Source organism: Pinus tabuliformis, chromosome 1_2 (genome assembly GCF_031772625.1).
Source record: "Pinus tabuliformis cultivar Carrire ecotype Pingquan chromosome 1_2, CPIR1, whole genome shotgun sequence".
NCBI lineage: Eukaryota > Viridiplantae > Streptophyta > Pinopsida > Pinales > Pinaceae > Pinus > Pinus tabuliformis.
Genome location: NC_142298.1, coordinates 926,865,465 through 926,877,317, shown reverse-complemented (window position 1 = coordinate 926,877,317; position 11,853 = coordinate 926,865,465). Strand labels below are relative to the sequence as shown.

The following is an 11,853-nucleotide window of genomic DNA, read 5'->3' as shown; positions in this document are numbered from 1 at the left end:
TAATTTATTTAAAAAACAAAAACATACATACTTTTGAAATAAATATAATAATCTTTAATACTATTACTTAAAATCCCTATCATAATTTATCCATTATTAAAATAAAAATAAAATTTTAAAAATCCTAGTAACTTTTATAAATTGCAAATACAATGATACGTGCACCCTATTCACATTCACATAATATAATATTAAGAACTTTTATAAATCTCAAATACAATGATCCCCTATTTGTTCACTTCTAATTTCAAACAACACCAACCCAAAAAAATTGAAAAGGAGGAGTCACCCGGTTAACCTACCCTATTAATCCTGGATGATGATGTCACATTTCCATCGCCAATACTATTCACTTTTTATATCATGGTTTTTCAAAGATTATTTCCACTCGCGGTGGACAACAATAATGTAATATTTCCCATCACGAACAACTTTTACTTTATCGTTTCAGAGAGCGTACGGTTTGCTTTTACTTTTTTCATAATATTGTTTTCAACGGTTTACTCTTCCATGTTTGCAATGTCGTAGACAGATCGCTCACGGTGGAATCCAACCTTAACCCTAGATCAGTGGTCACTCGCTGATTCCTTGTCAGTGCGAGGAAGTGGGGTTGCAGGGTTCAAAGAATGTGGGATGCAGGACGCAGAAAACTACACTGACCATTCTCATATCTTTATATGCTTAATTTTCTCGCTTCACTTTGAAACACCCTGATTCGTGATCTTCGTTGGTTGTCTCCTTCGTCCCTGTGTACCAGTTCGTTTATTTTCCATATCCATGGCCTTGAGACCTTTCCAGTCTGCCTCCTTTCCTTCAACAGTGGAATTTCCATTTCCAAGTCCATCCGCCACAAGCTGTCAATCTGTATATTATGACGTTTACATCAACCACCATGGGGTCGATGTGAACAAGACGTTCGCCAGCTTCCTTTTCCGTTCACTCCGACGTAAGGGTTTGCGCGCGTTTCTCGACTTGGAAGAATTTGATATGCAAGATTCCCTATCAGATAAAATACAGCAAGCCATACTTTCTTCTTCCGTTCACATCGTCATTTTCTCCAAGAACTATGCCCATTCTCCTCGGTGTTTGAATGAGCTCGTTTTCATGTTGAAAACTAAAGCAAGGATCCATCCAGTGTATTATCATGTTGAACCAGCTGAAGTTCGTTTCTGTATTGAGGGTTCTTATGCTGATGCCTTTACCAAGTATGAAGTCCAGGGCAGGTACAGCGAGAAAGAGATTGGCGATTGGAAGAAAGCTCTCTGGGAAGCTTCCGAAATCGATGGATGGGATTTGCATGCGTTTAACCAGTAAGGATTAATAATAGCCGTCTTTATTTGATCCTCGATGTGGTGCTGCTGTTTGTCCTTTTATTTTCCCTCTTAGTCCCAAAGTTTTCTTTAAGTTTGCAGATAATTAGATTTCTGACTCTACATTTTAAATGTTCAGTGATGAGGGGAAGCTGTTGGAGAAGATAGTAAACAGAGTATTCAGAGAGGTGAAGCCAAAACAAATTGCAAAATATGCAGTTGGGCTGTTTGAAGCTGTTGAAGATTTTGAGACAAGAATAGCCGAGATTGCGCATGAGAGAAAGAAGAATGCTAAACTTGTGGCTATAGTGGGAATGAGCGGGTCTGGTAAAACAACTTTGGCCAAGCAATTGTTCCACCTCAAGAGCTCTGCATATGATGCCTCATGTTTTCTATATCATGTCCACAAAACATCTGCTATAAACCAGTTACCAACTCTCCAAAGAAAGTTGTTAAAAGACTTGCTGCAGCTGGATCACAAAATTGACAGCACGAATCAGGGAAAGGAGATTCTCAGATCTTGTTTTGCAGCAGTTGGGACGAATTCTAGGTTTCTTGTAATTTTAGATGACGTTGATCACAACGACCAAGTAGATGCACTCCTCGTGGAAAATCTCCTTCGAACTGATAGTCTGTTAGTAATTACGTCCCGTGACAGGCACCTGTTTGAAAGCCAACCTGAAACCATACTCTACGAAATGAAAAGATTGAACGAAAACCACGCCAGAGAGCTCTTTTGTTTGCACGCCTTCCACCGGCGCCGCCCAGTTAGGGGATTTGAAGATTTGGCGGAATGCTTCTTGAGAGCATGTGCTGGCTTACCTTTATGGCTCATAGTGTTCGGTAGACTTTTTTCTGTAATATTTGAAAGCTATGTATGGGAATCGGAACCTCATAAGTTGTCCAGGTCAGGACTTCAAAAAGAAATCGAAGGCTTTTGCATCGGCTACACGGGAAATACAGCCATACAGATTTTATGGAATGCTTTGCGATGGAACGGTGAGCAGGGCATTCAAACCCTTGAATACAGGAGCTTTAATGAAGTAGAACATGGACAAACCCTACCCCTAAGAATGCATGATCTGCTCCAATATTTAGCAAGCTACGTAGTAGCGGCTGATCTAAATGTTCCCCGGCGTCTGTGGAACCTCCTGGATACAAACCCTTCGGTATATTTCTCTTCTCAACGCTAAGTCTGTTACAAATAATATATTCGATACCTTAAATTTTCAGTCTACAGGTTTAATTTATTTAAAAGTTCGAAAGTTATTATATCGCTATGGCTTCAAATTCAATTCAGTTACCTGCCACACAATTCTACACTGTTTTCTGAGTCTGGTGGGTTACCTTTATCGCTCAAGGTGTTCAGGGGACATTTTGGGGAGATATTCGAGGAAAAAGAATGGGATATAGAACAGCGGAACTTGACCGAAGTGCCGAATAAAGAAATGAAACACAAATTTCAAATAGGTTATGATGTCCTGGACAGGGATGAAAGAACGGTGGTTCTTTCAGAGGATGCCCAAGACGCTTTTCTGGACATTTGTGCCTATTTTGGTGGCTGGGAATGGGAGACAGTAGCATCTATTGTGGGAGAGAAAGAGCTTCTTACCCTGGCAGAAAGAGATCTCGTGACAAGAGTCTTTGACGAAGTAAAGGTGCGCGATACGGCTGTAGAAATTAGTGCTAATGTAAGTAAAGGCCTCCGAATCAAAACCACAGAAGACCTGTCTTCTGTTCTTGAGCAAGAACAGGTATGCCCTGACTCCAGTGTTTGGGATTCAACTTTCAACAGTTATATTGATATATTCGTTTGATAATATAGACTTCTCTGATTTTATGTAGGACGTTGCTGAAATAAAAGGGATATGGTTGATGGATAATAAAGTTCGATTTGAACTAGCAGCAGAAAAACTAGATCAGATGCATCGATCCCTACGCGTTCTTGCGCTAGGCGATTGGACAGTCATAAAAGGTACATGTAAGAACAGATTCCAGAACCTGAGATTTTTACAAGCTGGAAATGTGCCCTATTTGCCATTCAATATAGCCAATCTCGACCAGCTTAGGCTCTTACAGAATGGATGTGGCCAAGAGATGGGTTTCAGTGCGGCAGAGGCAAGTCTTTTTAACATACGTTCGTGCTGTAGATGTATTGGTAATAATTATTATTTTAGGAGACTCAAAGTCTTGTGCTGGACTATTTATTGAAGAGGACTCAGGAGGTTAATGGCATTCATTGTGTGTGCTCACAGAATATACCTCCAACACTGAGAAAGCTCGAGTTGTGTCAAAGACATAATTGTGCAGGTCTCGTATTAACTTCACAGGTGGTTATAAATCTACAGAACCTGCGAAGTTTGGGGCTCAAAGAATTTGTAGGACAGTTCATGCTGCCAGAAGAATTTCAACTTTTAAGTCAGCTGACAAGACTGGATCTGACTGGATGCAGTGTGCTAAAACTTCCGAAAGGTCTTGGTCAATTAAATGCGCTTGAACATATGAATCTTAGTTGGTGTGTAGGGCTGAAAGAATTGCCGGAAAGCATAGGGCAACTGCAAAGTTTGAGGACTTTGAACTTACAATTTTGTACAAAACTGAGTCATATACCTGAGAGCTTTGGACTGTTGAAGCTTCTGAGAATTCTTAAACTTAAAGGTTGTCGCAGTTTACAAAAGCTTCCCCAATGTCTCGGTGGATTGAGCTGTCTTGAGGATCTTAATTTGTCCGGATGCGCAAATCTCAGGTTACTGCCTAGCACATTTTTCCTGCTTTCATCCCTCCGAACTTTGAATTTGAAGAAATGCCAGAGTTTACTTGATATCCCGCACAACATTGGTAACTTTCCCTTGATTTCCTTTAAGCTACAGAAATGTTCCAATTTGAGAAAGCTTCCTCGGAGTATGGGACTGCTTTCGTCCCTCCAACACCGCAGTCTGTCCTTGAATGGTTGTTCTTTATTAAAAAAATTGCCCGAAGAATTCTGCCAACTCAAATTTATCACAAGCCTCGACTTGAGCTGCTGTGCTACTTTAGAAGGGATTCCCCATCAATTCATGGAATTGGTGAATCTAAGATATTTGAACTTGGAAAAGTGTGAAAACATTGTCGATCTTCCGGAAGGTTTTGGCAGCCTGAGCTCACTGGAAGAATTATATTTGAATTCCTGTCCTAAGTTGAAAGAATTGTGCGGGGACTTCGAGTGTTTGTCATCGCTAGAAAAATTGATTCTGAGTAATTGCGAAAACCTAGAGGGCGAATGGATGGATACGATTGTCAAGATCAGGTCATTAAAATTGCTGGACATTACCGAAAGCTGGAAGCTGACCGAGCGATGGATAGAAATCGGATTGGAGGAAAATGAGTCGGATTTGATTGTCAAATTCTATCAGGTACCCATAACATCTCAGAATTAAAAAGTGCTTTTGAAAATTTGAAATTTCCGTGTCCTTACACAGGATCATCTGGCTAACAGCTATAATTAACCTTCTTCCTGTGCTTTTGTATTGTCATGACTGTTTACTTTGTTAATTCACCTGTTTTCTTTTTATTTGGCAATGAAAGGCTGATGGCGATGCTGAGGAAGAGATGATCAGAAAGGCAGCATCTATGTTTTTCAGTGACGAATGTCTCTTGTTAGATGCTTACGGCTGCGAAATTAGGCCATCCACTTTAGCTCCAAACACCACGTTGGTTGTTGTTGTTAACCGTCATCTTTCAAAGGATTTATGGAAACAGCTGGTGGAAAAGATTAAGGCACTTCAAAATAATTCATTAGACCTGCGAATCATTCACTATATCCCCAACTTATCCTACTCAGACAATCAAGAATACCTGCTGGAGCCTAAAGGCACAACCCTGAGTTTGTCTTTTAAGAGCAATGCAGTTCTTTGGGCTTTTCAAAGGATACTTTCTGCAGTTGTAGGCTCTTCTAACTTGCACGGTGACTACGTGGTCACTACAACTGTGGAGGCAGACAACAAGGGCATCAAGCATTTTTCTAGATGGAGAAATATATCAGGTTTGCTCAAACAAATCCACTGCAAATCAGAGAATTGTCTCCATATCAAGAAACAGCTAGACCGATCCCCACAGGAAAATAATCTTGAATTGCTAAGAGCATTGCTGGTGACCCATGGCAGAGATTTTCTTTTACATAATCATACAGAACAGGTAATTACTTGATTACCCTTAGATTTTAGCTAATTGAAACAATTTTTTTTTGGAACAGGACAAACAATGTTATTTATCTGATATAATTGCAGGTGGAGGTTGATGTTCTGAGAGGATTAAAATTGGTTCTGCTGTTAATCTCAAGGATCGAAATTGATGAAATGGAGATTTCGATTTTGAAAGAAATCTATACCAAAATGAGGAATAATCGATATGAATTCGAGGTGGTCTGGATGCCCATTGTAAATTTAGATGATGATGCTACATGGGGTTCGTATGTGAGATCTGCATCATCTATGCCATGGTTAGCAGTTGATGATCCCTGGTCAATGGCACCAGGGGTAATAGAATTGGTTAAACAAGATTGGAACTTCGGCCATGACAGCTCGTGTATCTTGGTAGCGGTTGACGAGAAGGGAACAATCAACAACAAAGACGCAATGGGAATGGTGTGGAGGTGGGGGGTGGAAGCATATCCATTTGCTGGAGATGCCTGGGACGACCTCGTGGAGACAGAATGGGAGCAGTTAAAGAAAAAATCAAGCCTAGAATTCCTCTTTCAAAATCTGGACAATTCAAGCACGGTCTGCCTCTGTTTTTCTAGTTAATTCATACGAAATATTGATAGAAATAGTAGGTTCTATTTTTTTAATTTAGTATAGTTTTTTAATGTGAAACTATTGATAGAAACATTAATGTTGGAGCTATTGCTAATGACAAACTTTAAATTAATCTTTTGCAGGTGGTGAAAGAGGCCATGCTTCATGGGCAAATGGTCTGGTTGTATGGCGGGGACCCTTTGGATATTCCAGTTTTCACACACGCGTTACATAGTGGGTTGAGAGAATTGGATGTCTGCAACATCCAAATCCTATACATAGGAGGGCCATCTTTTCCATCATCAATTGAATTAATGAATACCCAGGAAACAATATTCCATGAGAATAACTTGCAAAGCATATCTTGGCCAAGCTTATCGTTTCCGGATGCATTACGTTTCTGGCGCCGGGTTGAATGTCTGTGGTGGGAACTGAGAGATAAGGGAGGCCATGAAATGTTTAAAAGACTGAGAAAACTACTAGTCTCTCTTCTTTCTCTGAACAATATTTCACACTGTCAACCAGAGGCAACTGTGTGGATGGTTGCTATGGATGAGAATGGGGAGATGGTGACAGCCAGGGGAAAGGAAGTGATAAATACTTTAGCCAATCCTCCAATTCATTCTTTAAAGGAATTAGAAACGAGAGAAGAATTAATTGAAGCGAGTAAAAGAGGTGAATTGAAACAGGCAATAAAGAGAAGATTTCAAGATGGTGTAATGGCTTCTCAACACCACTCACAACATCATTTGCTCCCCTTCCAACTCGGACATTATCCATGGCCTGGTGTGATATGTGATGTTTGCGACAAGGAAATTATGGCGGCATTATCATTTTTCAAATGCACCATATGTGAAGATTTCAACGTCTGCGAAGCTTGCCTGCACCGATGACGTTTCCATGAAGATAATGCACATCATGTAACATTTTCTTCCCCATCCTTATAAGTGGCAATTATCAGTCACAAATATCAGATGTTAAGGACGCGGCAGCGTTTCTACCCTGTAGGGCACGACACATCAGAGCTGTTCAGGTTAATATTGGATTTGGTATACACGAGCGCTGACTATTGAAGTTAATCTCATACCAAATGTTCTCAAAGGGCACACCATTGTCCTCTCATATATCTTTAGAGTGTACTGGAATAAAATGGTGTCCTCTCATATATCTTAGAGTGTTTTATGCGTGTTACATGGTGCATTGATTAATTATTATCCCTGAGAATAGGGTATAACGCATTCAAAAATAGGTTGATGTTGTTGATTTTTCAATTAAGTTTATGTTGACTAAAAATCTGTGAATAACATGTAAGTGAACATTAGAACTTATAAATAATTTATTTTTTATAATTATTAATTTAAATTAATTTAATTTGTTTTATTTAAGGGATTCTTATTTAATAATGATTACTTCAGATCATTAAATAATGACAATTCATTTGCACCATGTAGAAAATGATAAATGACATAATATTTTATTGTAAATATTTTTTATAACTATTTATAAATAGATAAATATATGTTTTAATAGCTATCTATTTAAATATGCATAAATTTTATATACATTAGACATTATTGCACCATGTAGAAAATGATAAGTGACATGATATTTTATTGTAAATAATTTTTATAACTATTTACAAATAAATAAATATATGTTTCAATAGCTACTTATTTAAATATGCATAAATTTTATGTACATTAGACTTTATTGCTTCTTACTATGAAGTTAATCTTTAGTACAATTAAACAAAGTTATATAAAATCTATGTAAGATATAAAATTGAATTTGCAATGTGTGAAATCATATCATCGATTACAAAGCAATTAGTTTTCATTGTCGTTGGTTATTGCGAATTAGGTTCTGAGCATCGAGATGGATTTCAGCTGCAAGTTGTCTTTGGAGGTAATCAATTTGTTGATTAAATGCAACTCAAATATAACTTTCACACAACCAATCCAAACCATCTTCAATTTTTGCACCTCCTTAGCAAGAAATGAAGCAAATCAATGAAATCCGCTAACTAAGAAATTAGCACGAAAAAAGAGTTCGAAAGCGACTCGATTAAATAGCTGCGCATGTTTAGCAGCAAATGAAGCAAATCAATGAAATCCGCTAGTTACGAAATTAACAAGAAAAAAGAGTTCGAAACTTACAGTATCATAAAGATTTCAGGATTTAATGAAATGATTCTCCTAAACAAATTTGGTACAAAGAGTTCAAAATCTAGTGATGCAGTATCCTTAGAAGATTTACAACTTTAATGAAGTGATTCTCCCAATGTATTTCAGAGCATTGGAGGAAACAATTATTAACTTAATCATATGGCCATGTTAATATTTTGTCCAAACACATGGAATGCCAATTAATTGAGGTACATTACTCATAAATGCACTTCTTTGCTCTTTGTCGCCTCTGGATCACTGTTTATGGTTCCTCCTGTTTAGGTATACATATTGTTGGCTGAGAGAAAACCATGCTTAGAAGGAATTGGTGAACATTCCATTCCAAGCTGAAAGAACCTGGTAAGCGTTAATTTTATTTAGCAGCGGCCGAAAAAAATCCAGTAAGCATTCATTTTATTTAACAGAAAAAAGAGACGCATGGCCTCTTCCATTGTGGGTTATTTATGAAGTCTTTTTGGTTTTATATCCCATCCCTCTTTGGCTATGTATTTGAACAGAAAATTTGAAAGTGACGTTGAGTCTTCTGCATTGTGGGCGAGCAAGAATTTGGTAAGCACTCATTTTATTTAACAAAAAATTCAGAAGTAAGCACTCATTTTATTTAACAGAAAATTCAAAAGTGACTTTGAATCTTTTGCATTGTGGGTTCATTTATGAAGATTTTTTTGTTTTATATTGTAGCTCTGTAAAATATGTAACATCAAACAGAGAAACGTGGTCACGGATTGTAAAAAACTAGAAGCAGAAAAAAAGGTTTTAGGTGTTTACCATCAGAGCGTTTTTAGTCGAGTAGCACATAAAAGAGAGGATTATGATCCATTTCACATTAGAGAGATTTTTGTTAAATAGCAAATAAGAAGAAAGTTTAGTGTTTCGTTTACCATCACATAGTTTAGTGATTCGTTTACCAGCACATAAGAAAAGAGGATAGTGATCCAGAACCTTTGACAGGCTCAAAACAACAATTGACAATGCACATTCTTTGACTCGATTTGATTTATTGAACTCTTAGTCATAAATTTGAGGAAATGAGTTTTGTTTTCTAACATCAAGTCCCTTAATTTTATGGATATCCAATTTTTTTACAAGAAGCAACAATCATGGATGACTCAACATAAATTTAAACTTTCATGAAAAAGAAGGGTGCAATAAACCTAATATGAAATACATTCATTCTACGTCTCTACTGCAATATTGGTGCAACTTTTTTTAATGAAAACAAATCATAAATGAGCTGCAACGGTGGTGCCGTGGTCACTATATGGCGGGTAGTTATTGCATAATTATTTTTTGTAAATTATTAAGATGATATGCAGAGTTAGCTCACTCCTTGGGGCAACATGTAATTTCAAACTTTCTGGTATTTATGATATCAACGAGTTTTAGGGTCAATGTTTGATTTTGATTTAGGCATTTAGTGAGGACATAGAGAGACAAGATTTTTTTAGTGTCCCCAGCTTTTACATAATGGTGGTGTCCAATATTCCAGAGTATGCAGAGTATCTCAAGTCAATACTCGCCATACTGGCCAATAATTTTCCCACATTTAAACAAATTTGTTTTGCATATATTTTACACTGCGAAGTATAAGTGAGCTGAATTACTTGGCACACAAAGTACATACAACTCACTTGCATTCACAAGCATTTTTGATGATATGTCGTTCGAAGCACATTCTGGCACTAGTTTTCTTGATTGATTCTGCTTAATTACCTTCTTATATCGTGACTTTTTAAGCAACACCAAAACCACACAAAGTACTAAAGTCGCCACACCTCCAATAGTTGGCCCTACAATCCCAATTAAAATGTTTTTATTTTTATTGGTTCTAGGATCCTCCTTGGACACATCAGCAGCCTCTGCAGCCTGGCAATAGTAAGAATACTGCCGAGGTTGCACATTGGTCACTAAACAATTTCCTGCGAACTTAACATTCCTCTAACTGGACTTGGGCATTAGACACGAAAGTAACTATCCTGTCAAATAATTTGCAGTACTAGATCTTACATCTGGTATAAAGATTAGAGTGGGCAACGCTAGATGTAGACAAAGCCAAACAAGATGAACAGACTCACCAACTTGATAACAGAGGACTTTCAACTTCCTCAACAGAATAGCCGCATGGTTTAAGTGTTCAAGCTTTGTCTCTCCATTTTTTTAAGAAATATTGATGAAGATGAGCTCGACTGCTAATTCATTCTAGATGTATCTGCCACTGCTGCTTAACAATCACTGGCAACAAGTTTGAGCTCCTATATAACAAATTCCGGATTTCATCAATATAGAAAAGCATTCAAATCGATCGACGTAGCTGCTACTGATCAGGGTTGTGGATAACTTGGGACACTTGTGTTGTTCATGCAAAACACAAACTTGAAACTGTACACCTCATCTTCAAAGAAGAATAGCTGGCTCGTCTCCACTCACATAAAGATATTTACTTTTCGATTCCATTCAACAATTTTTTTTCTAGGACTTCATTTTGAGGTAAGTGGTAATTAAACTTACGAAACAAAGTACAAATGTAGTATATTTCGCAACTAATTTGGGACACTTATGTTGTTCATGCAAAACACAAACTTGAAACTGTACACCTGGTCTTCAAAGAAGAACAGTTGGCTCGTCTCCACTCACATAAAGATGTTTACTTTTCGATTCCATTCAATAGTTCTTTTTCTAGGACTTCATTTCGAGGTAAGTGGTAATTAAAATTACAAAACAAAGTACAAATGTAGTATATTTCGCAACGAATTTGATTAATGTTGTACTTGAAGTCAACATTAATACCAAACTGTTGATATTTCATCTTTATATATATATATATATATATATATATATATATATATATTAATGCTCATCAAAACTGTGCCCATGCCTTCCCGAGGCTTCTTGATCTGCTTCGCTACCCTTTGCACGCCGCATTTATATTCTTGCTACGACATTTCTCTAGACACTATGCTACATGGTTGTGGCTTTACCATTATTCAACATTTGTGGTGTAGTTGGTTGTTTTTGGAGGTCTAGATTTTTCAATGCACGCACTTTGTTGAAAGCTTGTGGGGAAGCTTCTTTCACATTCCCCCTTTACTATAAAATTCTCACACTTCAACCCTCGAAAATGATTTTACCTTGGTGTGTCCAATCACATTTAGGTGATTGCCTACCTTTAGAATTTTCATTTGAATTAGGGTAAGCAATTTATAATGGAAGTAGGAAAAGGAAAACAATAAATGTAGAAAAAAATTACAAGCCTTACTTTGAAATCAATGATGAGATACTACCCTTTCAGCGTGAAATGGGCTATGTTGATGAGTTTAAGGAAAATTTCCAATGCTCTTTTAAGTGGTAATGGTACCCTTGGGGTAGCAAAATAGACGGGAAGCTTTGCCTCTGTTTTCTTTGATATTAGTGGTTCTACTCATTCTATATATGTTCAACCATTAAAACTTAATCTTAGGCCTTAGCATGCAATGTATACATATATTTAACATCTTAGAATTCATTAGTCATGTGTAGAACATGAAAACCCTAGCTAAAAAAAGAGCATATCCTTGACTACAAGGGACATAATTGAATGACCATCTA

At 37.3% G+C, this 11,853-nt stretch overlaps 1 protein-coding gene across 1 annotated transcript; it reads left to right on the top strand.

Annotated features, from left to right (window-relative positions):
• The first annotated feature begins 508 nt into the window (after positions 1 to 508).
• Positions 509 to 7,247, top strand: LOC149208993 (uncharacterized). The gene is made up of 8 exons (XM_089396240.1): positions 509 to 1,310; positions 1,450 to 2,479; positions 2,672 to 3,064; positions 3,156 to 3,428; positions 3,566 to 4,702; positions 4,875 to 5,483; positions 5,576 to 6,067; positions 6,226 to 7,247. The coding sequence occupies exons 1-8, from the start codon at positions 778 to 780 to the stop codon at positions 6,973 to 6,975; spliced, it is 5,217 nt and encodes a 1,738-aa protein (XP_089252366.1). The 5' UTR covers positions 509 to 777; the 3' UTR covers positions 6,976 to 7,247.
• The last annotated feature ends 4,606 nt before the right edge of the window (positions 7,248 to 11,853 follow it).

Bases quoted from the DNA above. Each gene is read 5' to 3' on its own strand.
- LOC149208993 (XM_089396240.1), top strand. From the start codon at position 778: ATGGCCTTGAGACCTTTCCAGTCTGCCTCCTTTCCTTCAACAGTGGAA. The intron at 3,065-3,155 runs GTATGCCCTGAC...GATTTTATGTAG, and splicing joins CTGTTCTTGAGCAAGAACAG to GACGTTGCTGAAATAAAAGG. The intron at 3,429-3,565 runs GCAAGTCTTTTT...GTGTGCTCACAG, and splicing joins TGGGTTTCAGTGCGGCAGAG to AATATACCTCCAACACTGAG.